Source organism: Excalfactoria chinensis, chromosome 1 (assembly GCF_039878825.1).
Source record: "Excalfactoria chinensis isolate bCotChi1 chromosome 1, bCotChi1.hap2, whole genome shotgun sequence".
In the NCBI taxonomy this organism is placed as follows: Eukaryota; Metazoa; Chordata; class Aves; order Galliformes; family Phasianidae; genus Excalfactoria; species Excalfactoria chinensis.
In genome coordinates, this window is record NC_092825.1 from 145,768,793 (window position 1) to 145,781,867 (window position 13,075).

The following is a 13,075-nucleotide window of genomic DNA, read 5'->3' on the forward strand; positions in this document are numbered from 1 at the left end:
GTGTGTTACAGTGGGTATTCATGTCATAGTGTGCTGCCCCTCAAAATCTAGGGGAGCTTAATGAGTGATAAATATAGGCATGTCCTGTATTACACTTTTCATTCCTCCTGGTTTGAGAACAACTGTCCCAGAAAAGTGCCATCAGACTATCAGCTCATACTTCTTCACCTGAGAAGCCCTCTGTGACTCCCTTTGGAACGCAGTCATCTTCTGCTTTTCTGCTTAACAATACTGAGTGATGAGACCTGAGAGAATTAATTCTCCTTGCAGAATTCCAGCACTCTCTCCACTGTATTTGTTAGGGCAGAAAGTATGCCTCTGCAAATACACTGCCTATCTTCCTCTACCGTCTCCTTGCTTAAAGTAATTTCCTTCAATTTTCAAGACAAAAATTCTGAATACACTAGATAAATGGCTTGTTTATTCCAGGCATTTATTTCCTTTCTGTATAGGTGAATGAAATATATATATATATATATATAGAAGAATTGCTTAACTTTTTTGCTTTACTGTAACTGACTGCCAGTGGTTTATGTCCAGGAAGATGCAAAGTGTCCATATGGGTTTAAATAATAAGCATCCCATTTCTCCCCTTTAGTTGCTTAGTTTAGTGAGGCTACTGTAGGAAAATTCTAAAATTTGAAACACTTTAATAAGTTTTGTATGTTTCTGTAGCTTGTCTTCTTAATGCTATTAAACTGATTTCTAAAAATATTCAAGCAGATTTGTCCTATTAATTCACTCTTGTTAATCTCCATTCTGCTTACCATTTTGTCTAACTTTGCCCTGCAATTTCAACATTAACAACTTCTAAGCTAATATTCAAATCCAAAGAAAGTTACACAACATGGATGGTGCAACTTCGATGGTGACTAGGGCTTAATATAGTGAGGAGCAAAATATAATAGAAAAAAAAAAACAACTCACAATGATCTATGCTAAAGAAATGTGTAAAAAACCATGTTGGTGTGGTTGCTGCTATTGATTTTCATAACTTTTCCTGTATCTTGCATTTCAGAAAAGCATAGATGAAAACCATTGCCCGCCTTCTCCAAAAATGTGAACAGGCTGGTTCGGCCCGGTTCTGTGACCATTGGGCTGGAGGGATTTCACAAAATCTGTACCTCCAGAAAAGGGAAATGAGGGACCCCAAAATAATTAAAAGCAGTGGCAACGATCTGAGGAGAAACAAACAAATTTATTAAATATGGTATTGGAATGCAAGATAACACACTATAATACAATGTAATTAGAATCAAAACTAATAAATATAATGAGAGAGTATCTGAAAGCTGTAGGTCTTACAGTGATACTGAAGTGATGCGCCCAGTCGAGACGTTTGTTGGCAGAAGGGTGCGTTAGGAGGCTTTTAGGCTTTTTTTTGGAAGACTTAAGAATTTCTTCTTTGGTTTCTATTGTGGAAGTTAGGAACAAGTGTCAAAGCCCAGTTCTTGGAGTTACGGCATGTTTTAACAAAAAATAAATAAATCTGTGTAGCTGGATAAAGAGCTGACATTGCTTAATCCAATTGATTGCATATTGAATATCTGCACTTTGAGTATGATTATCAACTATACTTGGAGTGTAAATGTAAGTAAATTGACCTGTAACGTGGTCTGGATTTTCAAAAGGGAAATTTAATTACAAGAAAGCTAGTTTGTTTGTTAAAATACTAAAGGATTTTGGACACAGATCATAGAAAGAGTAAGAAGAAAACTGGTCAGTGAGAAAAACTGTTGCTTGATGAATCAGCACGGATACTTTAAGAGATATCTGCCTTGGCTGAGCTGTCAAAGACTAGGGGGGGAAGTGCACAATGGGCAATGGTAAAGCAGCCTGCCAGTGGAAACGAATAAAGATTAAATACAGCCTACAGGCTGCACTGTATCAAGACTAACTTTTGGCCTTGTTGAAAATCAAGATGATGATGATGGTGTCTATAGGGACAAAAGCCAAAGGTCAGTAGATCATGGAGTAAGTGGATTAATTTTGCAACAAATGAAGTGGAAGCAGACTCATGTTGAATGCCAATGGAGGAGGGGTGTGTAATGGGAGATGGTGGTTGAGATCAAGTAATTTTCCACCATGAGTTGCAAAAGTGCTGGCATACAAGTTCACTGCCTTATTAGCATGTTTCAGATGGTATCATGACTGGGATAAAGCAATACTGTAGGAAGCAAAGTTTATTTTCTAAGTTGTGGTTTCAGAATTACTTTTTCTCTTCTTAATTTTCTTATATTTGGTTGAAAAAAAAAAAAAAGTGTTATACAAGTGGTGAGACACTATATGAAATACAGCATTCACTACTGATTGATTGCATTGGATAGGTAAGCATGGAGAACTGATATCTCTTGCAAGGAAAGTAGCATGGATAGCTTCCCTGCATCTCATTGTAGCTTGCATCCTTCCAAATGCATGTGCCATAATGCTATTTGTTATCCTACTGGAAAAGATGAGAGTTGGTGACAAAGAAGCTGGGTTTATCCAGAGATGGGTAGTGTTGAAAGAAGTAAAACCACTCTGATCAACCATCGGTAGACTTGCGTGATTCTTGTTTGTTTGTTTTTCAGAGAGAAGGAAAAAAAAGGAGGGCAGGGGGATCTTGCATATGAAGTGTGTTGATACTGAAGGCAGACATTCTCTGGGTGACTGGGATAATGGAGGTAGAGCCAAGTGGCCTTAAAAGACCAAGTGATACAGGGCTAACATTGACTACAGTGATGTGCAGTTTGACCTTATAGGAATATTGTAGGAACCTGTAGGCAAAAACAGTGGAGGAGAAGAGAGAGATGTTGGTGTTCTGTGATGACTGAGACAGCAGGAAAATAAAACCTTAATGTTATGTCATAGGGCTGCAGAAAAGGCACTATCAGTGAAAGGAAAAAAAAAAAAAGTAGATGCAGATATTGGTCAGTATACATTAAGCTCATTGCTTTGATAGTTTAAAACCTTATATTCTGCAAGAGTTCCTGTGAAAAATATCAGAAATGTTTTGCTTTTCTTTCACTTCAGAAATAGTCTGCACAGAATATTGAATTTTGAATTTGCTTTTATTTTGACAGCCAAGAAGTAGTGGTACTCTACTGAATAACTGGTGGGAATATTTACAGTAACAATTGTTTTTTCTCTATCTGTGCTCATATTTGTGCCTGCTAAAGAGACCTCTTGAACTGTCCTTTAGGTTCCTGATGTCATCAGCAGCATAAGACAAGTCTCCAAAGCAGCACTGAAAGAAGATACCAAACCAAGTAAGGATAGTGAAGATGCCTTCTATAACTCTCAAAAATTTGAGGTCTTGTACTGTGGAAAGGTTACAGTGGCTCACAAGAAAGCTCCCTCATCATTAATTGATGATTGCATTGAGAAATTCAGCCTTCATGAGCGTCAGCGCCTGAAACTACTCAATGAACAGCGGAATAACGAGTCAAGTTTGGACTTACCTCTGAGTGAAGGAAATGCACCAACTTCTCCATTGGATAGTCCATTTGAGGAGTTGGAAAGTCCAAATACCACTACAGGGCATGCTGTGATGTTTACAATTGGCAGCCAGAACAACTTGACCAACCTGGCCAGCACCCGTAGCTCCTTTCCAGAGCGAATTTTGGAGGACTCTGGCTTTGATGAGCAGCAGGAATTTCGTTCCCGATGCAGCAGCGTCACTGCAGTTATGCAAAGAAGGGTTCATGATGCAAACTTCAAAATACAGCCACGTAGAAGACATGCAAGTGCACCCAGTCATGTTCAGCCCTCTGATTCTGAGAAGAACAGGACGATGTTGTTTCAGGTGTGTCCTAGGAGTTTGTCACTTATCCAGTGTGAAGTTGAGACAAGTCTTGTGAGATAAGTAGTGTGCATTCAGTGTGGTTTCATGATTTCTTGGAAATATTTATGCATATATTCATAAATAATTGGAATAAAAGCCACTGGGCTTTAAGATAGTCAGCACAGTTCATGAGCCAAGGTACATTCTTAAAGAAAAAGAAACTACTCATGCTCAACAAAAACTGAGTTTCTAGGGACAGATCTGAGTATTTCATATGTAGTTCTGTTTGAGATCTGGTGAGATGCTGATGAGATCTGGGGCTCAGCTGAAAAAAAAGTGTTTTATTCAGAAAGATAATCCATGACAATTTTGTTATGAATATATCCTTTATCCTCTTGTTGTTCAATTAAAAAGAAGCTCCTAAGTTTGCAGCCTTATGTTTGAGCCAGCTCCTTAATGATAAATTGTGCTGATGTTAAACATGTCTTTCCCAGACAAGTAGTATCTGCTTGCACTGAGGTCTTCTTGTTTCCTGCCTTACAGTTCTTACTTCTCTTGCCTGAAGCGCATTGATATCTTCAGAGCTTGTATTGAGAAAACATTTAAAGGAGGTGACCCATAAAATACAAGTAAATGAGTTTTGAACCCTAAAATAATAGGGAGCTATATGCTTGATTTTTTTGTCTTTCCATTTGCATTTAAGATCATTCTTGCCTTTTATTTTCTTGGGGAAGTGCTAACTGAAGTGAGAACGCATTGAGCTTTGGGCCATGACTATCACTAGTAATGAAAAGAAATTAGCTGCAGAACTCCCCAGTCCCTGTGGAGAAAGTTCTGTACACTTGAGAAGCGGTTTGGGAAAACTGAAAGATAACTTGCTGCAGAACCTCTACTTTTTCATTCATAATTGGTGTATAAACTAAAAGCATCACCTTAAGATTAGCATAGTTTCTTGGTTGATCTGTGGAATTGTTATGGTGCCGGTGGTTTTGAGGTTTTAGCTTTTGTTTTTTGCTTTCGTTTTCCTTTTTAAAGCAAGCCATCCACAGATTGTGTAGTTCTGCTGTTTTCTTTACTGGATCTTATCATTTAGCCATATAGAATCATAGAATCATAGAATTACTCAGGTTGGAAAAGACCTTGAAGATCATCAAGTCCAACCGCAGCCTAACCAGTAGCCTATCTCTTAAAAAACAACCACAAAACAATACCACAACAACAAACCTCTGCTAAATCATATCCCTGAGTACTACATCCAAGCGACTCTTAAACACATCCAGGGATGGCGATTCAACCACCTCCTTGGGGAGCCCATTCCAGTACCTAACCACCCTTTCTGTAAAGAAGTTCTTTCTAATATCCAACCTAAACTTGCCTTGGCGCAACTTGAGGCCATTTCCCCTCGTCCTGTCACAAGTCAGTAGTGAGAAGAGACCTGCCCCACTCTCACTGTAAGAACCTTTCAGGTACTGGAAGACAGCAATAAGGTCTCCCCTCAGCCTCCTCTTCCTCAGACTGAACAGCCCCAGCTTCCTTAGTCTCTCCTCATAGGGCTGATTCTCCAAGCCCTTAACAAGCCTCGTTGCCCTTCTCTGGACCTGCTCCAGTACCTCCATGTCCTTCTTGTGCTGAGGTGCCCAAAACTGGACACAGTACTCGAGGTGAGGCCTCACCAATGCTGAGTACAGGGGCAGGATGACTTCCTTAGTCCTGCTCACCACACCATTCCTGATACAAGCCAGGATGCCATTGGCCTTCTTGGCCACCTGGGCACACTGCTGGCTCATATTCAGCCGACTGTCCATCAGCACACCAAGGTCCCTTTCTGTCTGGGAGCTTTCCAGCCACACCTCCCCAAGCCTGTAGGGTTGCCTGGGGTTGTTATGACCAAAATGCAGGACCTGACACTTGGCCCTGTTGAAACTCATTCCATTAACCTTGGCCCATCGATCAAGTCTATCCAGGTCTCTCTGTAGTGCCCTTCTCCCCTCAGGCAGATCAACACTCCCTCCCAGCTTAGTGTCGTCTGCGAACTTACTGAGGGTGCACTCAATCCCCTCATCCAAATCATCAATGAAGATGTTGTATCAATGATCTTAATAATGTGCCAAATATGTGATCTTTTGACCAAAATAACTCAAAATGAAAAAGCCCACCCCCCCAGCTGTCTTCTTTCCAAATTATTTTCCTATTGAATGGTGTGTATTGTTCTTGCTGAATACTATTACTCAACGTTGGCTTAATTACGGCACCCTTACTCCTGAGTAAGCCACTATGCTGAAGGTATACTGTGTGAAATGGAAAGAGATAGATTTTGACATTTTTGTTGCCATTAGCACTGTGCCTCCAAGGCAGTTATAAAACCAGACTTTCTTGTTCTTTGTTTTTTGTTGTTGTTGTTGTTTTGTTTGTTTGTTTGTTTTTTCAAGGTTGGAAGATTTGAAGTTAACCTCATCAGTCCAGACACCAAATCAGTTGTGTTTGAAAAGAATTTTAAAGATATCTCTTCGTGTTCTCAGGTAAGCATTAATGGGAAGCAATGTATAGGTTATCAGAAGAAAAGGGGAAATGGTTTTAAACTGAGATGGGGGGTTTAGGTTAGATATTAGGAAGAAGTTTTTCGCACAGAAGGTGGTGACACACTGGAACAGGTTGCCCAAGGAGGTTGTGGATTCCCTATGCCTGGAGGCATTCAAGGCCAGGCTGGATGTGGCTCTGGGCAGCCTGGTCTGGTGGTTGGTGACCCTGCACATAGCAGGGGGGTTGAAACTGGATGATCTTTGTGGTCCTTTTCAACCTAGGCCATTCTATGAAAAGGAGTAGATTTGTTCTTAGCTTGGTTGCCATACTAGTGTACAGAAAATTGAAAAAATAAGGTGTTTTTTTTTTGTTTGTTTGGTTGGTTTTTTTTCCCCAGCATTCTGTGCTGTTCTTTTCTATTCAGTCTCAGAGGCCACTTTTAAACAGTTTATCCTATCTGTCTAAATTATGATAAATAGTAGATTGCTGCTTTATCCCATTTGATCCCCTATTTAAAAATAGGGAAGATTTCGAGAGATCGTGACAAATGTGTATATTAACTCTGCACAAAGTTTGAGAGGAAAATGTCATTGACTTCTTTGGGGAGTACAGCTGAAATAGTTGAATATTAAATTGTGATTGCTTCATAAGCAGTTGCAGCAGACGAAATAGTGATTTGACTTTACAATAGTGAGAGCTGTTATTCAGATCAGGGATTACTCTCGTCTGGTAGCAGTTACGAGTAGATACTGCAAAAAAATAAAAGCAACACTAAGTGTTATTCCCAAAGAGCTTAAAGTACAGAAATGAGCACAAAATTATCAGCATGAGCTGCAGTAGTGATAGCTTTCATCGCTGGTCAGAAAGCCAAGTATAAACAGTTCTGCTTTGGAAGAACATTGGATTTAATTTTGGAAGCAGCTTAACATCCGTTCAGGATGTTCTGAAAGTGCTGCTTCTGAGTAGCTGATCTACTGGAAGCCTCTGGAGTGAAGGGAGAAGCACATCAGATCAGCCTTCCATTAAAACAGTTTGCCTGCATCATTTCTTCTAGAGAATATGGTAATAGGTGAAGCTGGCTTTCTCCAGCTTGTAACTGTGCCTTATGAAAAGTCAAGACTGAGGGATCTGTTGTCCTAACTTGCTGTTGTTCAACAGCTGTTAGTTGTGACACTTTGTCTTTTAAGGTCTTTTTTAAATTACCTTCTCCCATTGCCCATGCACATGAGTTATTTTAGGCCGCCTTAAGCATTATTATTCTAGTTTGGAGTATGCTTCCTGGTATACTCTAAACCTGCATTTCACCCCTCATTTTAATGCTAATTAGAAATCTGCTCTTATATGGCTGTGCTGCCAGTGTTAATACAAATTAAGAACTTTTCACTTCTTGAAAATTAAAGGGGCCTTAAACTGCCCAACTGTAGGTCCAGGCCCTTAGGTGGAGTCTGTCTACAGCTAGAAGTGGAAAAAGGCATGTGCAAATATGGTGTGGAACAATATAATCAAGCACTTATTTACCAATAACTGTATACTAATTATAGATAAAAAAGATTCTTAAAGCAGCGTTACAGAAAGCAAAATTGGTAGATGGTTTGACTCTTCCTTCCATCTGCCCCCTGAACTGAGTGGTGTACTGAGCTGAATAAAAGTGATGGTTATTACCTACTGGATTCTGGTGTTGTATGTACATACTTAAAATGGGCAAACAAAACTGTCCTAGATGTGGATAACCTTTGTTCTGCTGACTTCATAGCATCATATTTCACACTGAGGGGCATGGTTAGTGGGCATGGTGGTGTGATGGGTTGATGGTTGGACTAGATGGTCTTAGTGGTCTTTTCCAACCTTAATGGTTCTGTGGTGGAGAACAGCAAGACCACTGCAGACCTTTGACACCTTGCTTTTCCTTCAGTAAAATAATTGTATGTGGTCAATAATGTCAGGTGATGCTGCACACTGGGCTTTGGAAGGGGGAGATTTTGCTGTCATTTGGAGCAATTTTTTTTTTTGTTTTGTTTGTTTGTTTGTTTGTTTGTTTTTGGTCATTTTGCATGCCTGAATAACTCACACGCTGATAATACTATGGGTTTCTCATGTAATGCATAAAAATGCTTTAGAGAAGTCAGTTGTTTTCTTCCCTATGTTCAGTAGAAATGAAATATGTAATTTGCCCAAGTAAGGGTTTGCTTGCATAAAGCTCATCAGTATTTCTTTCAAGAACCCTGCTAGCCACATGGCTTCTCTGTTGTGGATTTGTAGGGAAGTGATTTACCGTGTGTTGTGAAACTGCAGCTTATTAATGTTTGTTCTCCTGAGCTTTGAAAACAATGAAAAATATGTTCTTTTCAGCTTGCATTCTGGATTCTCTTAGTCTGGTCTAGTAAAGGTGTTTTTATTCTATGAATGTGGTTGATTGGCTGTTTAGTTCCTTATCCACGCTTTACATAATTGTCAAAGCAGCAGATATAATGGACAGCAGGCCCCTGTATGTGCACCGTCAGGCAGCTGAAGAAGTTTCCTTGTTTCAGCCTTGCTGACCTTGGGAGAACTGAGAAAAGCGAGAGAGATGTGTGTGATTTGGCATTCTGAGTCAGACCACTCTTGAAGAAAAGTGGTGGAGGAACATACTGTACTGTTTACGCTTTGGTGGTGCAAGTGTCACGTCCTTCTCCCCTGCGCATGTTCTCCTGTGGAGCCTGACAAATCTGACAGCAGTAGGCTTGTCCAGGCATGGTCAGCAATGAGGGAACTGGCATCTCTCTGATCCACCTTAAGTAAACGCAATTCCCTTGCAAAACAAGGCAACCCTTCACAGTAATATCGATTAAAATGTGTGTATCCATCTGTTTGTTTGTTTGTTTTTTATTAATATTCTTTTGAAGACTTTGCATGTTACATGAAAGTGGATTCAGTTAAGTCAGAATTGGTGTGGACTGTGGTAAAATGATGGAAGCCGTATGCTCTTAGAATGTCTCTGCACTTAAGTTTCTCTTAAGTTGCTCAAATGTAACCTCTGGAATTTTGTTTTTAGTTTTAAAATCTGCTGGGAGTAGCAACAACATGTTCATTGTGTCACGTAGTGTGTTACTAGTTTTGTCTGGAGTGTTCTCTGTAGACACAGGCAAGTTGTTTGGCCTCCTCCCCTCTTCTATGATATAGGTGTTTTCTTTGGAGATGGATCCAAGCAACCAAGTTCTGTTTTCTGATGTATTTGTACTTGTGGGATTAGGCTTTCTTCTGGAGAGAATCTGCTATTACCATACTTAGATGATAAAAACATTGGCAAGAGCTTTAACAATAGTGAGTCATGTCCCTTGAACTGAGACTGGGAATATCGTGCTTCTTAGGAAGCAGCTGTCTTTGATCTTCTCCGTGCTGTTTTTAGCAAGGCAGCATTCCCTCTCAAGCAGTTAGAATAGTAACTTGAAATAAAACATCAGTAGTAATGTGTAGGAATTCATGAAACTTCTCATATGTAACTTAGTCTAAAAACAGAATTTATTTAAGAAACCAGTTGGAATTCTAAATGCCTTTGCTCATTCCCTGCTCCTTTTGGTGTTGTTCAGACTTATTTACAGGCAAGAGAGGATCTGTTGCTACTTTGATATTACTCCAGTCCCATGTTCTAGTGTGGGCTCAGTGCTTGCGGCCTTCCCTACAAGAACTACTTCAAACACAGAATCACACAAAATCACAGAATTGCCTGGGTTGGAAGGGACCTCAAGGATCACGAATCTCCAACCCTCCTGCTACAGGCAGGGCCACCAACCTCCAGATTTAATACTAGACCAGGCTTCCCAGGACCCCATCTAACTTGGCCTTGAACACCTCCAGGGATGGGGCATCCACAACCTCTGTTCCAGCACTTCACCATTTTCTTTGTAAAGAACTTCCCCATGATATCCAACCTAAATCTCCTCCCCCCCCAACTTAAAACAGTTTCCCCTTGACCTGCTGCTATCTACAGCTTCAGACTGCTTTGTCGTCTGCCCTGATTATCTGTTTTCCTCGTGGAAGACATTCAGGTCCAGATCTATTGCTGTGAAACTACAGCTTTATGTAATTTCTTAATGCAAAAAACAAACAGACAAACAAACAAACAAAAAACGAACAAAAAGCATTTAAAAATTAACTATTGAGGTTGTATAATAGATTATTAGAAGCATGTATTTATAGTTTCTCAAATTTTTGTGTTGAGAAGTGTTGGAGTCTGGTGACTAGTTTCGGTTTTGCTTTGGAAACTAAACATGTTTGTAAAATAGCCCACTGATGCTGGTTTTTAAACTACTTTAAACTCTCTATTTTTAATACAAAACTCTTTTTTAGGGTATAAAACATGTTGATCACTTTGGCTTCATTTGCCGTGAATCTGTTGAACCTGCATTAAGCCAATATGTTTGCTATGTATTCCAGTGCGCAAGTGAGTCTCTGGTGAGTATTTATAAATGATCCCAACATTTCCATCAGATTGTGTCTAAAGCATTTCCAACACCCTGGGAATCTTCTGCTCTATAAGCTGTCTCAGTGGTCATGTCTCACACCTCTGAACCTCAGTTGTGAATTTGAAATGAATATATAGGAAACACACATGTTCTGTTCTTCTATAGACTTATGCTGGTGCTCTGCTGATGAGGATGTCAATAACAAATAGGAAAAGCCTGGGTGGATGGGTTCATATATTCAAGCTGCAAGCATGTTTGGACTCTGTATTTGAGTGTAACTGACTTATTTCTGAGATGCTTGGTTCCTTATTAATCATGCAATTACTTGTATTTAATCAGCAACAAAGCTGCTGATAAAACCCAAACAGATTTTTCAAGATAGGATTCTTACAACCTGCCTGATCCTGCACATGGCTTCTGCGTTTTTGCTGTAATCTGTTTTGTTCCTCAGGAGAGGAAAATAACAGCATCTGATCAAAGATTCACAAAACCTGAGTTCACATGTGGTATGTGTGCAACTAAAAAATCCAATAAGAGTTTCATAAAGTAGGTATGCTTCGGCTGAGGTACCTGGTGCCAGTGATTTAACTGATAGTGGTAACTGCTTGGTGTGAGACTTACGAGTTCAATGGAATCTTTGTACTGACGTGAAATGCTACGCCTGACTTACTGATAAATCTGACCATTCATAATTTGCTTCAAAGGCTCTTAAACTGTGGTCTGTGAAGAAACAAAGTATCTGTGAATCCTTCCATGTGGTCGGGTGCTGTTTTGCATGTGAATGTCCACATTGCAGTACAAAGTGTACATTACTGATCTACTTTCAAATGCAATACCTTGATCATCAGCAGCAGTTTGACTTGCGGCAGTGTAGAGCTGTAAAAGCCTAGTGTTTTCCAAATTTGTTGCTGTCAGGCAGGCTGTGTTAGTAGGCTTTTGTACGTTGGCTCTAAACCTAGTTACAGTTCTCGTGATTTTGGTGTGGTCAGAATCTGTATGCTTAACATTGTTTTGTTTATTTTTCATTTGAGGTATCTTTGTTGACTTGCTCTTAACTATATATTGGTATTATGAGAGGGACATGTATCTGAAGCTCTTTTCAAATGCACTGACAGGTGAATCTCTAGAAGTATTTAGGTGTCCATGCATGCAGATATATCCTAGACACAATGCAAGCTAGATGTGGAGGCCATTCTAAATACCAACTTCTGTCTTCTATCTTTACATATTCATTTGCCATCACTAAATCCTCTGTGTCAGCAAAGTAGTTGGAGGTTTCAGAAAACACCAGTGTTGAAGTCCAGGTAGCAAACTCATTGCCTTTTGTCTATGAAGAATGGACAGAAGGCAGGGGGTACAACCTTGAACTCTAGAAGACAGCAGACAGGTTCGGCTCTGATATAAGCTGTGAATCTTACTTGATGTATATGGCATGCACTGTTGTTTACATGTTGTCTTTTCTCTCTTTCCCCTTTAGGTTGATGAGGTAATGCTTACCTTGAAGCAAGCCTTTAGCACTGCTGCAGCTCTTCAAAGTGCCAAGACACAGGTTAAGCTGTGTGAGGCCTGTCCTATGCATTCATTGCACAAACTTTGTGAAAGAATTGAAGGTAGCAGCTGAATTTGTGTTACAATTTTTTTGCCTGATTATTCTAGAAATACCATACTTTTTTTGCCTGATTATTCTAGAAATACCATACTGTGCATGTAAAATTTGTGTCAACATCGCACTTTCAGTTTAACTGATGTGAGAAGAGAGAGAAAAGTATCCCAATATGCAGGTCTTTCCATTACTTTCCACTCTGTGCAGCTGAATGGAGGTAGCTGCAGTAATGAGCAACTGACTCCAATACAGATTGTGTTCTAAGTACATACTCCTTTATTGTTATGTTTATCTTACATCAAGAGAGACAAAAAAGCCAACAGTTCTCCCTTTCCTGAAGATACGCTATTTCAAAATGAATCATAGAGACAGTAGTGATCAAGAAAGGATCTTCATTTCTCGTGTATTCATTCTTGTGGGAGGCATTTTTAGTCTTATTTTTTTCATTTTAATTTTTGTGCTTGCTCTCTTAGTTATTTCAAAATCTGGTTTCCTTTCTATCATAGGAAATAAATGATTAAGATAGGACATTAATATTTATTAAAGTAAGTCAAGACAACTACTTGACTTCAAATATGAATGCACAACTCTTTCTGGTTTCTGTGGAAGTGAGGTATGCCAAAACCAGTGCAAAATATCTTGTTAGACTGAATTAAAAAATACGGATAGCAGCATCCTATTTTTGTAGTCACTCTGATACATCTCCTTGCAAAGTGTCTTAGACAAAAAAAGGAAAAAAAAAAAGCA

General features: G+C 39.5%; 1 protein-coding gene across 1 annotated transcript in view; it reads left to right on the forward strand.

The window, feature by feature from the left end:
* Positions 1-13,075, forward strand: part of TBC1D4 (TBC1 domain family member 4) — a 100,821-nt gene that overhangs the window by 51,765 nt on the left and 35,981 nt on the right. The window contains exons 2-5 of the mRNA XM_072354114.1: positions 3,182-3,784; positions 6,193-6,282; positions 10,610-10,714; positions 12,203-12,335. Coding sequence (XP_072210215.1) covers positions 3,182-3,784; positions 6,193-6,282; positions 10,610-10,714; positions 12,203-12,335 — 931 coding nt within the window. The remainder of the gene's footprint in view (positions 1-3,181; positions 3,785-6,192; positions 6,283-10,609; positions 10,715-12,202; positions 12,336-13,075) is intronic.